General features: G+C 37.9%; 1 protein-coding gene across 12 annotated transcripts in view; it reads right to left on the bottom strand.

Moving 5' to 3' along the window:
• The window catches only part of EML5 (EMAP like 5), a 104,462-nt gene that overhangs the window by 10,256 nt on the left and 77,974 nt on the right, over positions 1–16,232 (bottom strand). For 5 of the 12 annotated variants that reach the window (XM_036429318.2, XM_036429351.2, XM_036429336.2 and 2 more), the window contains 7 exons: positions 15,798–15,876; positions 14,855–14,984; positions 13,729–13,827; positions 9,229–9,249; positions 5,836–6,009; positions 4,987–5,195; positions 2,560–2,717 (listed from right to left, as the gene is read on the bottom strand). In XM_036429318.2, the coding sequence (XP_036285211.1) occupies positions 2,560–2,717; positions 4,987–5,195; positions 5,836–6,009; positions 9,229–9,249; positions 13,729–13,827; positions 14,855–14,984; positions 15,798–15,876 (870 nt within the window). Of the gene's footprint in view, positions 1–2,555; positions 2,718–4,963; positions 5,196–5,835; positions 6,010–9,228; positions 9,250–13,728; positions 13,828–14,854; positions 14,985–15,797; positions 15,877–16,232 lie in introns of those variants that run through there. The other 7 variants (XR_006740233.1, XR_004986540.2, XM_036429365.2 and 4 more) reach the window with 6 other exon arrangements.

Below are 16,232 nucleotides of genomic sequence, written 5' to 3'. Positions count from 1 at the left end.
TTGGCTATTACCATGATGTTTACTAAAACAAGTATTAAATTATAAGCAGGATACTAACTAATAACAGTCCTGATATTTATAATTTACTTCAGATATTCTTCTAAACTTTCTATGACAATTTTAAGATATACTGTATCTCAAACATTCAGTTTAAGCAAATCTTATTTTATGAAAATTCATTTTTCTGACATGAGCATGATTTTATCTATTGCCCTCCCCAAACACATCCTTCATAATACCTCTTGATTAAGGAAAAGTAGAATGTGATTTAATGTTAAGAGGACAATGGAAATGTGTGGCTAGAGGAAAGGATTCCAGCTGCCATGTTATGGTTATAGTTTAAGGGTCAAAAGAGAAGCACATTCCCCCCCCTACATTATTATTCAAATATCCTACTGAAAATAAAACCTGAAAAAATACCTCTTTTATCTAATAAGCTTCATACACACACACACACACACACACACACACACACAATATGTTCAGGCAATTGTATTCTCACTTGTTTGTATTGAGAGGCATCAGTGAAATGTTGTTCCGTGTTAGCTTTGGCATCTGAGCAAGATGATCCTATTACCTTATTTATAAAACCATTCCTAAGATCAAAACAATACCTAATGAAACCCTTTACAGGCTAATGTGTAGGGGGTGTGCAAGACTAGAGGATTAATGGAAACAAGCATCAGAGTAACATAAGAGGAAATCTAGCCCATTTACGTTTTTCTGTTGGAAGGACTGACACGTGCAGTGCTTCATTTTCTGCTGGATGAACTGCTAGTCTTGGGGAGAAACATGTTCTTGTACCATAATACAGTCTTCCTTTCGGAGAAAGGCAAACACAGCTGCATTTGTGTGTGACTGGTGTGTGCGGGCTCTTTCAATCCTATACTGAAAATGTACTTAGCTCCTGGTCACATTGTATGTTGCACTTTAACGTGCATATAAATATGTTGGTAGGAAATCAATGACGAGTATCTGGTTTCCATGGATTCCTCTCTTCAATGTTAAATTCTGAAGTTTTATCTAACAAGTTTGCCTCAAAAGCGAACGAGGCGGAGTTTGTTTCTAGCTCATCTCACCCTTTCTCATACGGCAATGTGCATTCTACCCCCAGCATCCAGTCTCAACAAAAGCAAGCAGTCAAGATGCATCCTGGGTTCAGTAACAAAGATTCCCCTATGAGTCGCCTATTTCTCAGCAAAGGCTTATACAAGCATATACCGTATTTTCCGGTGTATAAGACAACCCCCTAATTTTACAGTTAAAACATAGGTTTAGGCCTATATTCGCTGTATAAGACTACCCCCCACTTCCGAGGCAACACCAGTTCTTTTCTTAATAGACCGCCTCTCTGACTCTGGCCAATCTGAGCAGGCTTTTTACTAGAACACAGTGTAGCTTCGGGGACAGAACATGTATAATTTGCATGCATAAAAAGCCTGCTTGGATTGACCAGAGTCAGAGAGGCGGTCTATTAAGAAAAGAACTGGTGTTGCCTCAGAAGTGGGGGGGTAGTCTTATACAGCGAATATAGGCCTACACCTATGTTTTAACTGTAAAATTAGGGGGTCGTCTTATACACCGGAAAATACGGTATAATAGGTATCAGTAAAATCATCTATTACTCTGGTCAGTGTTCGCAGTGGTTAAAGCGCAGGCCCTCATACCGAAGTTAGATTCCCAGTCAAGGGCATATACTTGGGCTGCAGGTTCGACCAGGGTGCATACAGGAGGCAAACAATTGATGTGTCTCTCTCACATGGATGTTTCTCTCTCCCCCTTCCATCCTTCCTTCTCTCTTCCCTTTCACCCTCTTTAGAAATAAATGGGGAAAATATATTTGGGTGAGGATTAACAAAAGAAAGAAAATAATATTTTATTGATTTTAGAGATGGGGGAAGGAGCCAGGGAGAGGGAGAGGGAGAAGGAGAGGGATGTTGATTTGTTGTTCCCCTGATTTATGCATCCATTGGTTGATTTGTGTATGTGCCCTGAGCAGAGATGCGACCTGCAACCTTGATGCATTGGAACAATGCTCTAACCAACTGAAATACCTGCCCAGGGTCAAGGAATAAAATCTTAACTTGCAGAATAACAGCCTATCCATACCTCAGAAAAATTATCACCCAAAGTTGTTGGAAATTAATTTATCTACAATGCAAAAAAACAAAAACAGAAAAAAGCCATTAAAAATCAGAAATAAAGCCATGGCAGGTGTGGCTCAGTTGGTTGAGCATCATCCCATGTTTGGATAGGTTGCTGGTTTGATTCTCGGTCAGGACATGTGCCTGGTTGCAGCCTCAATCCCCGGTGGGGGACATGCGCAGGAAGCAGCCAGTCGATGTCTCTCTCTCATCAATGTTTCTCTCTCTATCCCTCTCCCCTCTTCTGTCTCTAAAATCAATAAAACACATTTTTCTTTTTAGAAGGCAGTAAAATGAGAAGCATATGATGAGGAAGGTCAGAGAGGATAACCTTAGAACTAACTAGAATACCTAACCAAACCTCAGGTGGGTTACAATGCAGTCAGGAAGGCGGTGAAGAAAAAAAAGGACTCACGGCCTCTCCTTGCCCCCAGTCACGATAAGTCCATCTCGCAGGGTGGTGTACATGGCAAACACAGGCCCGTTGTGGGCTCTGGCCACGACTCTACACAGTATGTGATCTTTCCATACGCAGACGTCTCCACTGATGGTACCTGTAAACGTCAAGTTATTCTGAAAAGGAGCGGGGAAGATACACTCATCAAAAGTTCAAGTGGAGTTCAAACAGATGCAATTCTTACGTACATGTGAGCCTGCCTCGCTGCGGCTACCGAGAGCCGGGCTGGTGGGAGGACCTGGGCTCAGCGGCTGGGGACCCTGACTGCAGCTGTGCGTTGTCAGCGAGCTGTGTCCCAGTGCTGTTGCTTACTAGCTGGAATGACCTTGGACCAGACTTTTAACCTCTATGAGTATCAGCTTTTTCATGTGGATAATGAGGAAAACCATTCTCAAAGGTCTCTTCCAATTACAAACACTACAATTCGAGTTCATAGTGTCCCTTCAGAATGCTCCCTGGTAGCTGCCCAAGAAATAATTGAAAGGTCACTAGTAACCGAGAGTGAAAAAAGAGGAGTAAAAATAGGAAGTGAAAATAACTTTATTACATTTCTTATCTTGTCATAGAAAGGAAAACTACCTTCTACAGCAAAGTTATAGTTTTTCAAATTTTACTAACGCTGTTAAAAAATGAAATTAACACTTGCCATTTCTTAAAAGTCAAGGTAGCCAAAGTTAATGCATTTCTGCAATCAATCCAAAATAAGGTAAATTTGATAAGGTACCAAAAGCTTCTATGTGCTTTAGGTCACATTGAGAACTGCGATCCCGATACAGTTCATTATGTGGAAACTGGAAAGTTGAAATCCTGCATCTCGTGCTATTTTCATCCCATTTTAGCTTCACTTTTAGAACAACGTGTATACAATCATTCACCCAAAACAACATGGGAAGGATCAATAGAAAAATAAGCCTGAATAATAGAAACAAACAGAGATTTGTCTTTCGTCTTCCTGAGAATACTAGTTTGTATGGTCATTTCCTTCCAACAAATTACTCCCACATGAATTCCTCGGCATACATGCTTATACAATAGCTCGTATTTGAATAACAATGCCATCTGGCATCTAGGAGCAGCATTAATTCATGCCTTATGTGCAATTAGAATGTAAGCGCTCAAAGTGTAAAAACCAGTATCTCACTTCTCTGGCTGTTTTCATAGCCTAGCAGAAAGCTTCACAGGCTTAAACTGAAGAAAACTCAACTTGTTATGTAACAGAACATTCTCACTGACTGCGCTAATGCTTCAAACGTAAAAGCACGGCTAATATTTTGGTCTTCAAGCTTATTTTGTATGGGGAATAGGCAATTCACTGCCTAAGGAATTTTGTATGTGAAGAAGGTTCACCTACATGGGCAAATTCAACGCCAGGAGCATTTGAATGTGTGGGCTTTCCTTCTGGAAAGGAATTACTGGTCTTAATAGTAAGACTTCCCAAAAGGTTTAACTGGTTTGACATGGCATGGTCAACATTTTCAATGGTCTTTTTCTCAAAAACATGAGTGTGCTTAAAGGTTCTAAAATTGTAATTTTCTTCAAGGATTACATACCCACATAAATACTTTAGTATGGAAACCCAGTTAGAATATTAAAGGAAACAGATGTGAATTGTAAAACACAGTCCCAGATGGGCAGGGAGGGGGCAGTAAGTGGTTCTTTTGAACACTTCCCATTAAGTTTGAGAGCAGCTGTGCTCTGGCCAGTGTAGCACAATGGTTAGAGCATTGACCCACGCACCAAAGGGTCACAGGTTCACTCCCGGCTCCTGGCTGGGTTTCAAGTAGGAGGTGAGCAGGAGGCAACCAGCCGATGTGTCTCTCTCACATCAGTATTTCTCTCTCCCCGCCTCCCTCCTTTCCACTCTCTGAAAAGCAGTGGAAAAAATATCCTCATGTGAGGGTTGGCAAACAAAAAAAGACCAGTGTGCTCTTCCCCTGAATGAGAGCCACTGCCCAGAGCACTTCCAACTAGGTAAGTAGCAGAAAGCTAAGATGATGGAAAGCAGAGGAAGTCCTAAACCCAAGTACCACCTTTTAAACACTGGAAAATTACATTTCTTGATATATCCCTCTTTCATTCTGACAAATTTTTAGGGCCCAGGAGATTTAGGATGACAATTACAAGATTAACGAAGGCTTTTGAGAATGGCAATGGCCCAAGGATTCAAAGTTTCATTATAGTTCTTCCTCATTAACTTTCTCACTCTCTGATTTCTGGGAGTATCAGATTCTTAAAGATGAAATACATGCATGACCGGGACATATGTAATTGGATTCCAGTGCCATAAAAGCACCATTAATGTGATTTATCTAAGGCAAGAAAATTCAAAGTAGTCTAGTTTAGGTAATTCAAAGTACACTACCATACGCATTTTAAGAGACATACTGCACCAAATGCAACAGCAAGCATGGTCTGCATCCGGGCATCTTCGAGTGAGCTCAGCAGCCCTTTTTTGCTAAGAAGAGCCCTTCCTGCCAGCGTCCAGAACTTCACGTGCTTCACTCCCACTGAGACAAACTGGGAATCTGAGTCTGGGCGGAATTCTGCCACAAAAATACGTTGGTTGTGACCAGCTTTGCTGGCAATTTTGGCACCTGATAAAAAAAAAAGATGTGACAGAATCATGTAGATTAATGTAAGAACTAAGCTAATTTTTATAGGATCAAACAGTTATTCAAAGTATGTAGTTCAAAAAGCAAATGATTATTTAAAAAAGTGAGAGGGTGTGTCCCTCCCACTGCTACCTAGCAACCACATGAAATTCAAATACCTATTTTTGCAAGTGATGTGTGTACAAGGAGCTTCATTATCATTGAAGGGGCATTTCATTTATTTAGTTTTGGCTTATAAAATTCATTACAACTGGATTGTTCTTACAATATAGTTCACTCCCATTTTTTATTAAGAACCTCCTAGCCAAAAAAAAACAAAAAACAAAAAAAAACCAAACTAAAAAATCAGCAAAATACTTATATACATAATTTCTTACTGAAAGAAAAGAGCAGCAAACCATTTATAACATTAACTTTATCAGTTTATGTTTTGTGAGCTTACAATTTTGTTGGGCTTTTTAAGAGGGATGTACCTACAATAACACAAGCTGTGTGCTATGTATTGTCCAGGCTATCGTGAACAATGGTTTCAAGCATCAGGTTCAGGCAAACACTAAATAGAGAATTCATGTTACCATAGTATTATTTTTAAAAACCACAAAGGAAAAAAAAAGAATCCTACCTTCCTGCCATCTCCAAATGGTAACAGTATGCTCTGGGTCTAGTCCCACAGACAGCAGGAGTTTGCCAGTGGCACTGAAGCTGACGGAGCACACGCCCTTCGAATGGTAGCATCTTAGGATAGCCAGCGTCTGCTTGTTCACGGCCTCCCAGACGTGCACTGAAGGAGCTGTAGCTAAACACAGACACAATCCAAAAGCTGTAACACACCTCTGACAAACGTTTCCGTTTCTACAGCGGAAGCATACTCATCTCTGAACCCTGGAAAAATAAGTACCAAAGAAAGACTACATACTCAATTTAAAAATGGACAACTAAGACTAAATTAAGAAAAAGGAAGATAAAAGAAAGGGGAAAATACAGAACACTTCTTCAGTCTGCTAGTATAGTCCAAATTGCATTTTTGACAAAGTAGCATGTGGATAAGCAAATTAGGTAATGGCAACTTTAAACAACGCCTCAAAGATAATACATGTTTTGATGCACATTAAATCTTTACATGATTATGTGGAGAAATATATAAACATTACACAATTAAAGATCAGGGTATACTCAACACTTAGATTATCTCAAGGATAGATCGAAAAGCAAACACAAATTGAGAAAAGCAACATATAAAAAACTCCTGGAAAAGATTTCAAAAAGAATTTTTTTAACTGGATATTGGGTAAAATGCTAACTCCATATCACTTTATAAGACAGTTTTGTTTTTCTAAAAACAGGATTTTATGGAAGAAATCTTTTTTTTTTTTTTTTTTACAATTACTTTTGTTGTTATTCATCTTGCAGAGCCCATTTCTGCTATTTAAAAAAAATTTCCCAGTTCTCTTTTCTAAGTTAAAAAAATCACAGCTTTGTATTATTGTCCTTTTTTTCATGAACTGTACCTTTAAAAAATGGTTGTTAATTCAGCAGCTAATTTAGTCTCAGAACTCTTAGGAAAATAATTAAAATACTAATGTGCATTTGCTTTAAATTATAAATCTACTACAAATACTGTATTGCAAAAATAGAGAAATATTAAGACAAGCTGCTTTAAATCCATTTTGGTGCAGAAACAAACTCTGGTCTCTAAAGAAAATATTCTGATCAATTTAGACTCTATGGTATACCATGTATAACTTATGTTATACAATGATAAATTAAACCTGGTAGTTCCAACAAAATAGTTACAATATATTAAACCAGGGATTTAATTTTAGTATCATTAAGTAGGGACTATTCAAAGATTTATGCAACTTTCTCTTAAAGATATTAATTTTTAAACTTTTTCAATTACAGTAACAAGTTTTATGTAAAAAATCAAAACTACATGGAAATAGATACAAAGGTTTACTCTATAATAAAATAAGGTATGTGTAAAAAATGGACAATAATTTAAGTATTGGACTAAAATGTTCTCATTCAATAAAATTCAAAGGATATGGGGACTGTAAACTTAATAAGCCATGTTAGGTGGTTCAAATTTAAATTGTAAATACATACTGGTAGATCATGCTGATTTTTTGCTAGTGATATTACATAGGTCATAATGTAAAAATATTTTAATATGTTTACAAAAAGCACCTCTGGGCAATTCATATACTATATTTGCTTAAATGTGATGAGATAGATAATGGGTTTTCAAGAAACATCACTTATTTTTGTCTTAAATTTAATATGCCACAAATTACACAGTTCAATTTATCTAAAATTTAAATAGCAAATAATCTTAGATAAATTGAATTACTGAGCTTTTTAAACATTTATAAAAAATTACATGAGATGGTAAGAAACTTATAGCAGAATTTATATTTTAAAACATATATAGTAAGTATGACTATGTTATGGACTGCTCCACATTTAGATTGTTCTAAACTTATTGATGTAACAGTGAAGTTTAAATTACTAGAAATTCTCAAGGCCTAACTTTCAAAAGAAGTATTAAGTTGTGTTTATGAAATTTATTTTATTTTCTCCTATTTAGCTGTCCCTCAGTCAGCTTGGTATCAAACTCCAGGGGTGTTCAAGTCCCTTATGTAAAATGGTATATAATATTTGCATACAACTTGTATTTGCCTATAGGCTATGGCAGTGTTCACTTCATTTGCACGGATTCAGCACCGTGCTCAGTGTGTGGCAAATTCAAAATATTTTTTTTTTGAATTTTGAGGAGCTTTTTCTTCTGGGTATTTTTAATCTGCCATTGATGGCCCATAGATATGGAGGGCCAACTATAATTTCAGAATGGCCATTCACTCTGCTGCCCTAACACAGATGCTTCTCCTGCTCTCTGCTTCCTGTATGCCACCAGATATGAGTGCCTGTCATGAACCAGGCGTCTTACCAGGAACATCTCAGGCTTTCTAATCCCTACTTCTAGGCAGGTATGCTTTCTCACGAACTCAGGCTCAGAGAGGTTAAGTGCTTTGCCTGAGTCACACACAGCTCAGGGCAGGCAGAGCCAGCAGGAGTGCTGTAGTCAGTCCCCAAGCTCCTGTCTGATCTGTCCATCACATCAAGCTGCCTCTGGAAAAGCAATCCCACCAACCTTTCATGACCATCCTTGACTCTTAGTCTCCGGTATGGAGATGCCATTAGGGTCTCCTTACATTACAGTCAAATCACAGAACCGCGCTTTATGCCGAAGGAGGGGAGGGCAGGGAAAGAGTGACAAATCACTGGGAAATGTTTTCTTGTCAAACTGCTAATTCTTACTATATCATGTAAACTGAAAGTTGAGTTGAAAAGCCTAGTTATTATATAGGGTGTCCCAAAAAAATGTAGACACACACTAAATAATTATAAAGGCAGTGTTTATAAAAATGCATTTCATTTTCAAAATTGAGCTATCAGTTATTAAAGTGTGTGTACATTTTTTTGGAGGGGACACCCTATATTATCTAAAAACAATGAACAGATTTTTTTATTTAATAGCTTTATAAAGCCCATGGTGAAAATTAATAATAAAAAAGTTACTCTTAAATATTTAAATGATCTGTTGATCTGGCATGTGGAATAATTGTTGTAGTATATAAAAATAAAATTTTAAAAATTTATTTTTAGGCAATAAAATTTATTGATTTATATTTAAGATTAAGTGTTAAACCCTCTACTATAGCTACATGAGATTGGCAAATTAATACCTACCATGAAGAATTCTTGTGATGACTAAATAGGCTACATTTATAGTGCTTACAACAGTGTTGGGCACACTAAAAAGGTCAAAATATAGTATTACTTAAAAAAAATATTATTATTACAGTTTGGGCATAATATAATGACATTAAAAGGATGTATTCTTCATTTTTAAAACATCCAAAATAGGTTCAAGTATCTCATTACTCTATAAAAATATGGACTATCATTACTAAACAATATAACTAAAACAAAAAAAATGATTAATTTTCCTTACGTGACATGTCTGCTGAATCACCTAAAATGGAAAAGGAGCAGAAAAAGAATTATCCATTAATAACGTAAATTCTAAAAGTAAAATTCGAAAACTCAATTATAAAATAGGGGTGATTTTTATATAATTTAAATAATCAAATGTCATACAAAATTAATTTTGTGTGAAACTGAGTAAACTGTAAGTGAAACCAATAATTTAAATTATACATACATATTAACATTCTATATATATGACCTTTCAAACTTTGGATTAATATTTTATTTTCTTTGTATTTGGTAAGCTAAATAAAATTTTAACAACTTTGAAAATAATAATATGACTTAAATTGATATGTTCCTCATTTTGTTTTACGAAACAAACTGTTAATAGACCCTTTAAAGTTAGAATGCATTTTTACTTGAAGGGAAGAATTAGACCTAAACCTGAGAGAAACGATGGTTAAAAAAGTTACCAATAACTCACGGCCATAACCATGCTCTTTTTTTTTTTTTTTTAAACTAAAATTTTTCTGTCTGAGTAAAAGGTTACCAATACAGAAAACACGAAAGCCTGGGCTCGTTATGTTTGTGGTAGGAATACCTATTACCCAACATTTCAGAAGCAGTAATTTTTAGCAAAAAAAGGAGTAAAAACTTAGGAATCCTTTCAACCAGATGATGGCTTTGGGAGAGCCTTATATCCCTGTGAAATAATGATTTCAAGGACGTATTATGATGCAGGCCCAGGGTGTGCTGGCATGGAATGTGGGAGAAAGGAGAAAACCGTAGCTGACTGCTGAGCAGCGGCACAGGAAACACACTGTCAGTGGGGAACGGCTCTGAAGGGAACCAAACAGGAGGGACTGACACCGAGCCCCAGGAAGCATGGCGGGAACCCGGGGCACTCTGTTTGGAAGTCGGGCTGGGCTCTGACTATCTGCAGGACCTGAGACGAGAGCACAAATAAAGACCTAAACATCACAGGCCTGAATATTTTCAATTTATCAATCATGATAAAATTATTAACTGAAATGTTTCATCTTCCTATCTTGACAAGTACCCCCCTATAACGACTTGGAAGACGTGGTTCAATGTTAGAACTCCTTAGAATTTGGGCAGCATGAGACAGCCTTAGCCTATCCCTTTCTCTTCCCACCCCAGCTTTACCCCCATCACAGGAGCATGGAAGCTCATGTATTGTCCTCCAGCCTGCACGGCAAAGCCCCTCCACCACTTCCCACTGCACGCTGCCCCTTGGGCGTCCTCAGGAGGGCTCTTACTGGTTGTGCAATCTACGACTGGGAGCTTGGACTTGGAGAAGAGGCTTAGACAGGCCCACAAGCAGGTTTAGGACCATTTGATAGAGAATTCTGGGTTTCCAGATATCATAGTCCATTCCCACAGCTGGCAAATTAGATCAATTAAAGCAATCCCATTGCTCTCCTTTTACTCTGATTATGAAATGTAGTTAAAGGATGTTTAAAGTGAGCCGTCTTAGAGGCTAGATAAAACTAGACTAGACTCAGGGAGATTATGACAGTTCTCTCCAAATAGTGGAAGAAACTATCATGGGAAACTGGCTGTTCTAGCCCTAGTTGGTTTGGCTCAGTGGATAGAGCATCGGCCTGCAGACTGAAGGGTCCCAGGTTCAGTTCCCAGTAGGGGGCATGCAGGAGGCAACAAATCAATGATTCTCTCTCATTATTGATGTTTCTACCTCTCTCCCCCTTCCTCTTTGAAATCAATAAAAATATTTTTTTTAAAGAAATTAGCTGTTCTAGGTGCCTCAAGAAGGAGGACCAATGAGCTGCAGTTAAAGAGACAGATTTGTGTTGTGTATAAAATAAAGAAGCACTTTATAACAGAGCTTCCCAAGGGGGGGTTACACTGTTTTGTTAAGCAGTAAGCAATGATGGGGTTTAAGCATATGTAGGCAGACCCTTCATCAGAGATGTTACAGAGGCCATTCAAACATCTAATGGCAGACTAGATAAAATGATCTTATTTGTCTCTGGGATTCCAAGATTCCAGTCAAGAAAAAAAGAAAAGCTTGGATGTAATAGGGTAAAATATGAAAAAAGCAAACTATTTCGATTCTTCTATGATCTATATGATTTCCAACAAATACAACATAAACATTACAGGCAGTGTTCTGTGCTTTGCACGTGCTAAAAAAAACTTGGCAGGCAAAGTAACTACTGATTCAGTTCTCTTTAGGTTCAGAAGAGAAAAGTCCCTCATTCTTTGGTCTCTCTGGAATCTTTCTTGCACTTAACTAGTCATCAGTGAAGAACTTGTGTTACGGGTTGTGTGGGAGGGTACAAGCTGGGGGCAAGGCTCAGGCTACTCTGCACTGCCTGGACTTAAAGGAGAGGGAGGCGGTAATTAGTCATTCCACATTCCCTGTGGTGTTGCTATTTATTTATTTATTTATTTATATTTTTATTTTTTAAAATATATTTTATTGATTTTTCACAGAGAGGAAGAGAGAGGGATAGAGAGCTAGAAACATCGATGAGAGAGAAACATCGATCAGCTGCCTCCTGCACACCCCCTACTGGGGATGTGCCCGCAACCAAGGTACATGCCCTTAACCGGAATCGAACCCGGGACCTTTCAGTCTGCAAGCCGACGCTCTATCCACTGAGCCAAACCGTTTTCGGCTAGTGTTGCCTTTTAAAGAGTACAAATCTCAAGTCATTATGATGTATATCTGAAGCTAACATAGTGTTATATGTCAATTATTTGTCAATTTTTTAAAAAAAGGATAAGAAGTAGATGAGAGTTAAATTTTGTGGAAGATTAACTTGTGATCACATTTCTTAATCAAAAGAGAAAACTAGAACACTAATTAATATATTAAAGTTGCTTAACAGAGGGAGAGAAGAGGAAAGAAAAAGAGAAGGAGCAACACTGGAAAATGAAAGGAACATGCCTTCCAGAATTTTATTCACAGAATGTAAATTCCACTTTTTAAATTGTGTACAGTTTTCTTTTGTAAGCTTCTTGTATCCCCAGAACCTAGAACAATACCTTGAACATGCTCAATAAACTTGTTGGATAAATAAATCTCCTCAGTCAAAATTAACTGAGCAATAAAAAAGTAAGTATATTCCAAGAGGCACTGAACTAGGTTCTTTGGTGACCAAAATGGCAATAACATGGCCTCTCATTCCTCAGGCAGAGTAAAAACAAAATTCAGTTTCAAAACACTTAACAGAAAAAGGGGTTAGATCTATCTATACTATAAAAACCCAGGGGCCCTGACACCATAATGACCAAAGACCGGTGCAGGTGCAGATTTCCGCACTGGGCTTCTAGTGTATTTATATTCAAAGATTAGAATATTTTGTATACAATAGGTGAAATATTACTTTACTTTCTTTTCAAAAGTAGAAAATTTTACCGATAGAAAGAATACAAGGGTCTTTGTGACATCACTGTAGAACTAAGCAACCCAGAAAGTTAGTATTTAACTGATCAATTTAGTACCTGTACGAAGACATTAAAGGCATAAATCATCTTAAGAAGAAAGACACTTGGAACACCTGGAAAGCTGGCTTAGCAACTGAGGCTGAGACCCAACAACCTCAGGGTTCCAATCATTTCTAAAAACTATGCCAGGTTGTGAAGATCTGACTGACAGATTCTATTATGCAGAATTCACAGTGATCACGGATTGATTGGTAGATATGTCTTAACTAGACCTGCTATCCTCTTATTATTTTGCTGGTAGGGTTACGGTCTTTGCATAAGTTTACAGTTTCACCGATTTAAAGATAGCAGTATAGGTGATGATTTAGAAACAGCTGGCAAATTAGATCAATTCCAAGGAGAGAGAAAGGCAGCGGGATTTGCCAGCACAGAGCAGACGTGGCTTCTCTTCTCTCTGGCTAATCACCCTGCCATAGCAGAGGCTCTGCCCCCTCAGCTAGTTATGTTCTGGCTCCCCTTCGTTACTGTGTCTTCCTCAAATTCTTCCTTCCTGCTCTACATGCTAGTAAATTAAACCTTCTTACTGACCTGAAGTTTCTGCTAACGGACTAAATCCAACTATTTCAATCAACATAAAATAGCTTATTCTTAATTGTGAACTGTTTGAATCAACTCAGATAACTGAAGTGAAAGAAAGATACCTAGAAATAAATAATAATATGGTCAAACTGGGTGTGTGCTTTATGTGCAAATAATTTAAAAAATATATATTTTACTGATTTTTTACAGAGAGGAAGGGAGAGAGATAGTTAGAAACATCGATGAGAGAGAAACATCGAGCAGCTGCCTCCTGCACACTCCCCACTGGAGATGTGCCCACAGCCAAGATACATGCCCTTGACCGGAATCAAACCTGGGACTTTTCAGTCCGCAGACTGATGCTCTATCCACTGAGCCAAACCGGTTTTGGCTGTGCAAATAATTTTTGAAAAATAAACAAGATATTTTAATTTTTTCCTTAGGATACTAAATTAATTTGAGCAAGACAATCACTTAAAACTGTTTCTTTTAAAATATACAAACATACCTACTTGGCCAGTTGCTACTATGTTGATGAATTTGGGGTGCTGATTTACAGTGAGGCACAGAATATCATCATTATGTTCCTGATAAAAACTCTGAGTCCCTATAAAAAAATAATTGGAGAATTAAATGTTAAAACTTTAAAGTGTAACAGCCAACTGCACTTATCCACAGCAATAAACTGCTCTGCAAAACTTACTTCTTGAACACATATTTTTGAGCACTTAATATGTGCACATCATCATGAAGATGGAAAAATGACCCAGAAACCTTTAAAGGGATAGAGGCCTGAAAGGCATAAACCGATGTGATACGGGCTGAAGACACAAGTGCCACAGAGTCAAAGACCAAAGGCTGTTGGGTTCACAGCGGAGAAGTCTTCTGATCCTGGCACGTGGCACCGTGGCACGCCGGGCTGATGGGCGGATTATGGGAATGTGAAGGTGGGTGGGGAGGGCATTCCAGGCGGGAGAATACTTGAAGCAAAGGTACAAAGGCAGGAAGGGATTGAGTGAGCACACAAAGGATTCACTTGGCTGAAGTGCAGGGTCATAAAAAGAAAAGTGAGAAATACGATTGGAGGCAAATTGGAACTAGAATCATAGAGGAATTTGAATGCCATTCTATTGAATTTCATATTCTATAATCGGCGGGAGGTACTGAAGAATTTTACTTACTTATTTATTTATTTAATTTACTTTACTTCAGAGAGAGTGGGAGGAGGGGAGAGGGGGAGAAAGAAACACGCCAATGGAAGTTAAATATTGGCTTTCCAAAGCCTCAGTATGAACATCACCCACCTCATCCCCATCCCCAGTAACCAGCTCACCCAGCATGCTACTTTCAGTCACCATCAGAGACAACTATCCAAATCATCAACAGAAAAGTTACAATGGTTTCAACATACAGAGACCTATGCACACTTTGGTATATAAAACCCTTTTCTGCTCCTATACTCTATTAAAGACTGTAAATTTGGTTACTTGAAATATTAATAGGAAGTGCTACAGTATGAAGTATATTCTGGGCTCAGGCATTTTAATTAAAGTTTCAAAAAAGAATTTTAGGATGCTAAATTTAAAAACCTTAAATTTAAGAGAAAGGAGGGATGAGGAATCAGGGTGTCCTACCTGTAGCAACATTGTGCAGAATTCCGATGGATGCAGTGTGATAAATTATATCATCACCATCATTTAAGTAGTGAACATTATTCCTACAGTCTCTGCCTCGATAGCCAAAAACAAGCTCCAACATGAGGTCCTGTAACAATAATAAAACCATAATATGAGTCCTCATGTCTAAATATTCACTTTTTTTTTAACTGTGTACAGTATTAGTATCTTCAGACAAAATAAAGGATGCATTTCTGATGTTTTACAAACTGCAAACACAAAATTAAAGTAGACATACTTCTTTATGTAACCTGTTTAGGACAGCTAAAACACACATTCTATCTTTCCCACATAAAGTTGTAAAAGCGAAAAGGAAAGCAGGTTCCAAGTATTTCGGTTCTTAAAAGACTTTATGGCTCATCGACGTTTCTAACTCTTTATCCCTCTCAATTCCTCTCTGTGTAAAATCATTAAAATATATTTTAAAAAAAAAGACTTTATGGGTTAAACATGGAGGTACTTCTGCCAAAAGAAGAATATTCCGATTTGTGTTCATGAGTCAAAACCATAGTTATTCTGACTATTATAACTCCGTAGAAATTAGGTCCCACGGGTGCACTTTTGAGCACGGGAACAGTACAGTGACACTGTGCACCAGGGCAGGCACCTCCCTGAGGACTTCTGCTCTCAGTGACCGAGGCCCAGTTGGGTAGCGAGTACGACAATCGCCCTCCCACAGCCTTATTTTTGACCCAACGTAGCCCGGTTGGCTTGTTGCTGCTGCTACTGGCATTACGAAATGCTGAGGATGTCAATCTAAAGCTCAGCCTTGACATGTAAGCAATCAATTTTTTACAACCAAACAAAAATGATTATCCAGCATGTTTATTTTCATTAAAACTAAGATTTAGGTATTTTACAAAAAGAAAGCAGGATGAACTAGAGAATGAGTTTTCCTCACCTCGATGGGTCTCTTTTTCTTGCCCACGTTGTTGGTCTGGAGTTTCTCTGGCTGTGGCGGGGCCCTGCTCACGGGGGGCCTGAAACAGGGAAGTGGGGTGAGGAAAGGCAGCTACGGGCACCTTCGTGGAGAGACATGACCAGCACAAGCCCTATCTGTGTGCTCACTAGACTGTGCCCTCTCTATCTTGATATCTTCTAAAACAACGGAAGGTATTCGACCTTTTATTCATTTTACTTTTAATTTCTTTAGTGCAGGTTTCATAATGTAAATACTATATATCAGACTGCTTATAAAACTATACAAATGTTAGTTTTACATATTCAAAGCCTGGATTACTGCTCTAAAGTATCTATCACAGTATTTTATACGTGGCACGTATTCAATAGGTTCCTCTTGAACGGAATTTTGAAAATATTTCTATGAATTTTCTAT

Source organism: Pipistrellus kuhlii, unplaced genomic scaffold, assembly GCF_014108245.1.
Source record: "Pipistrellus kuhlii isolate mPipKuh1 unplaced genomic scaffold, mPipKuh1.p scaffold_m20_p_1, whole genome shotgun sequence".
Taxonomy (NCBI): domain Eukaryota; kingdom Metazoa; phylum Chordata; class Mammalia; order Chiroptera; family Vespertilionidae; genus Pipistrellus; species Pipistrellus kuhlii.
The sequence above is the reverse complement of the archived record's forward strand: the minus strand, read 5'-3'. Positions and strand labels throughout refer to the sequence as shown.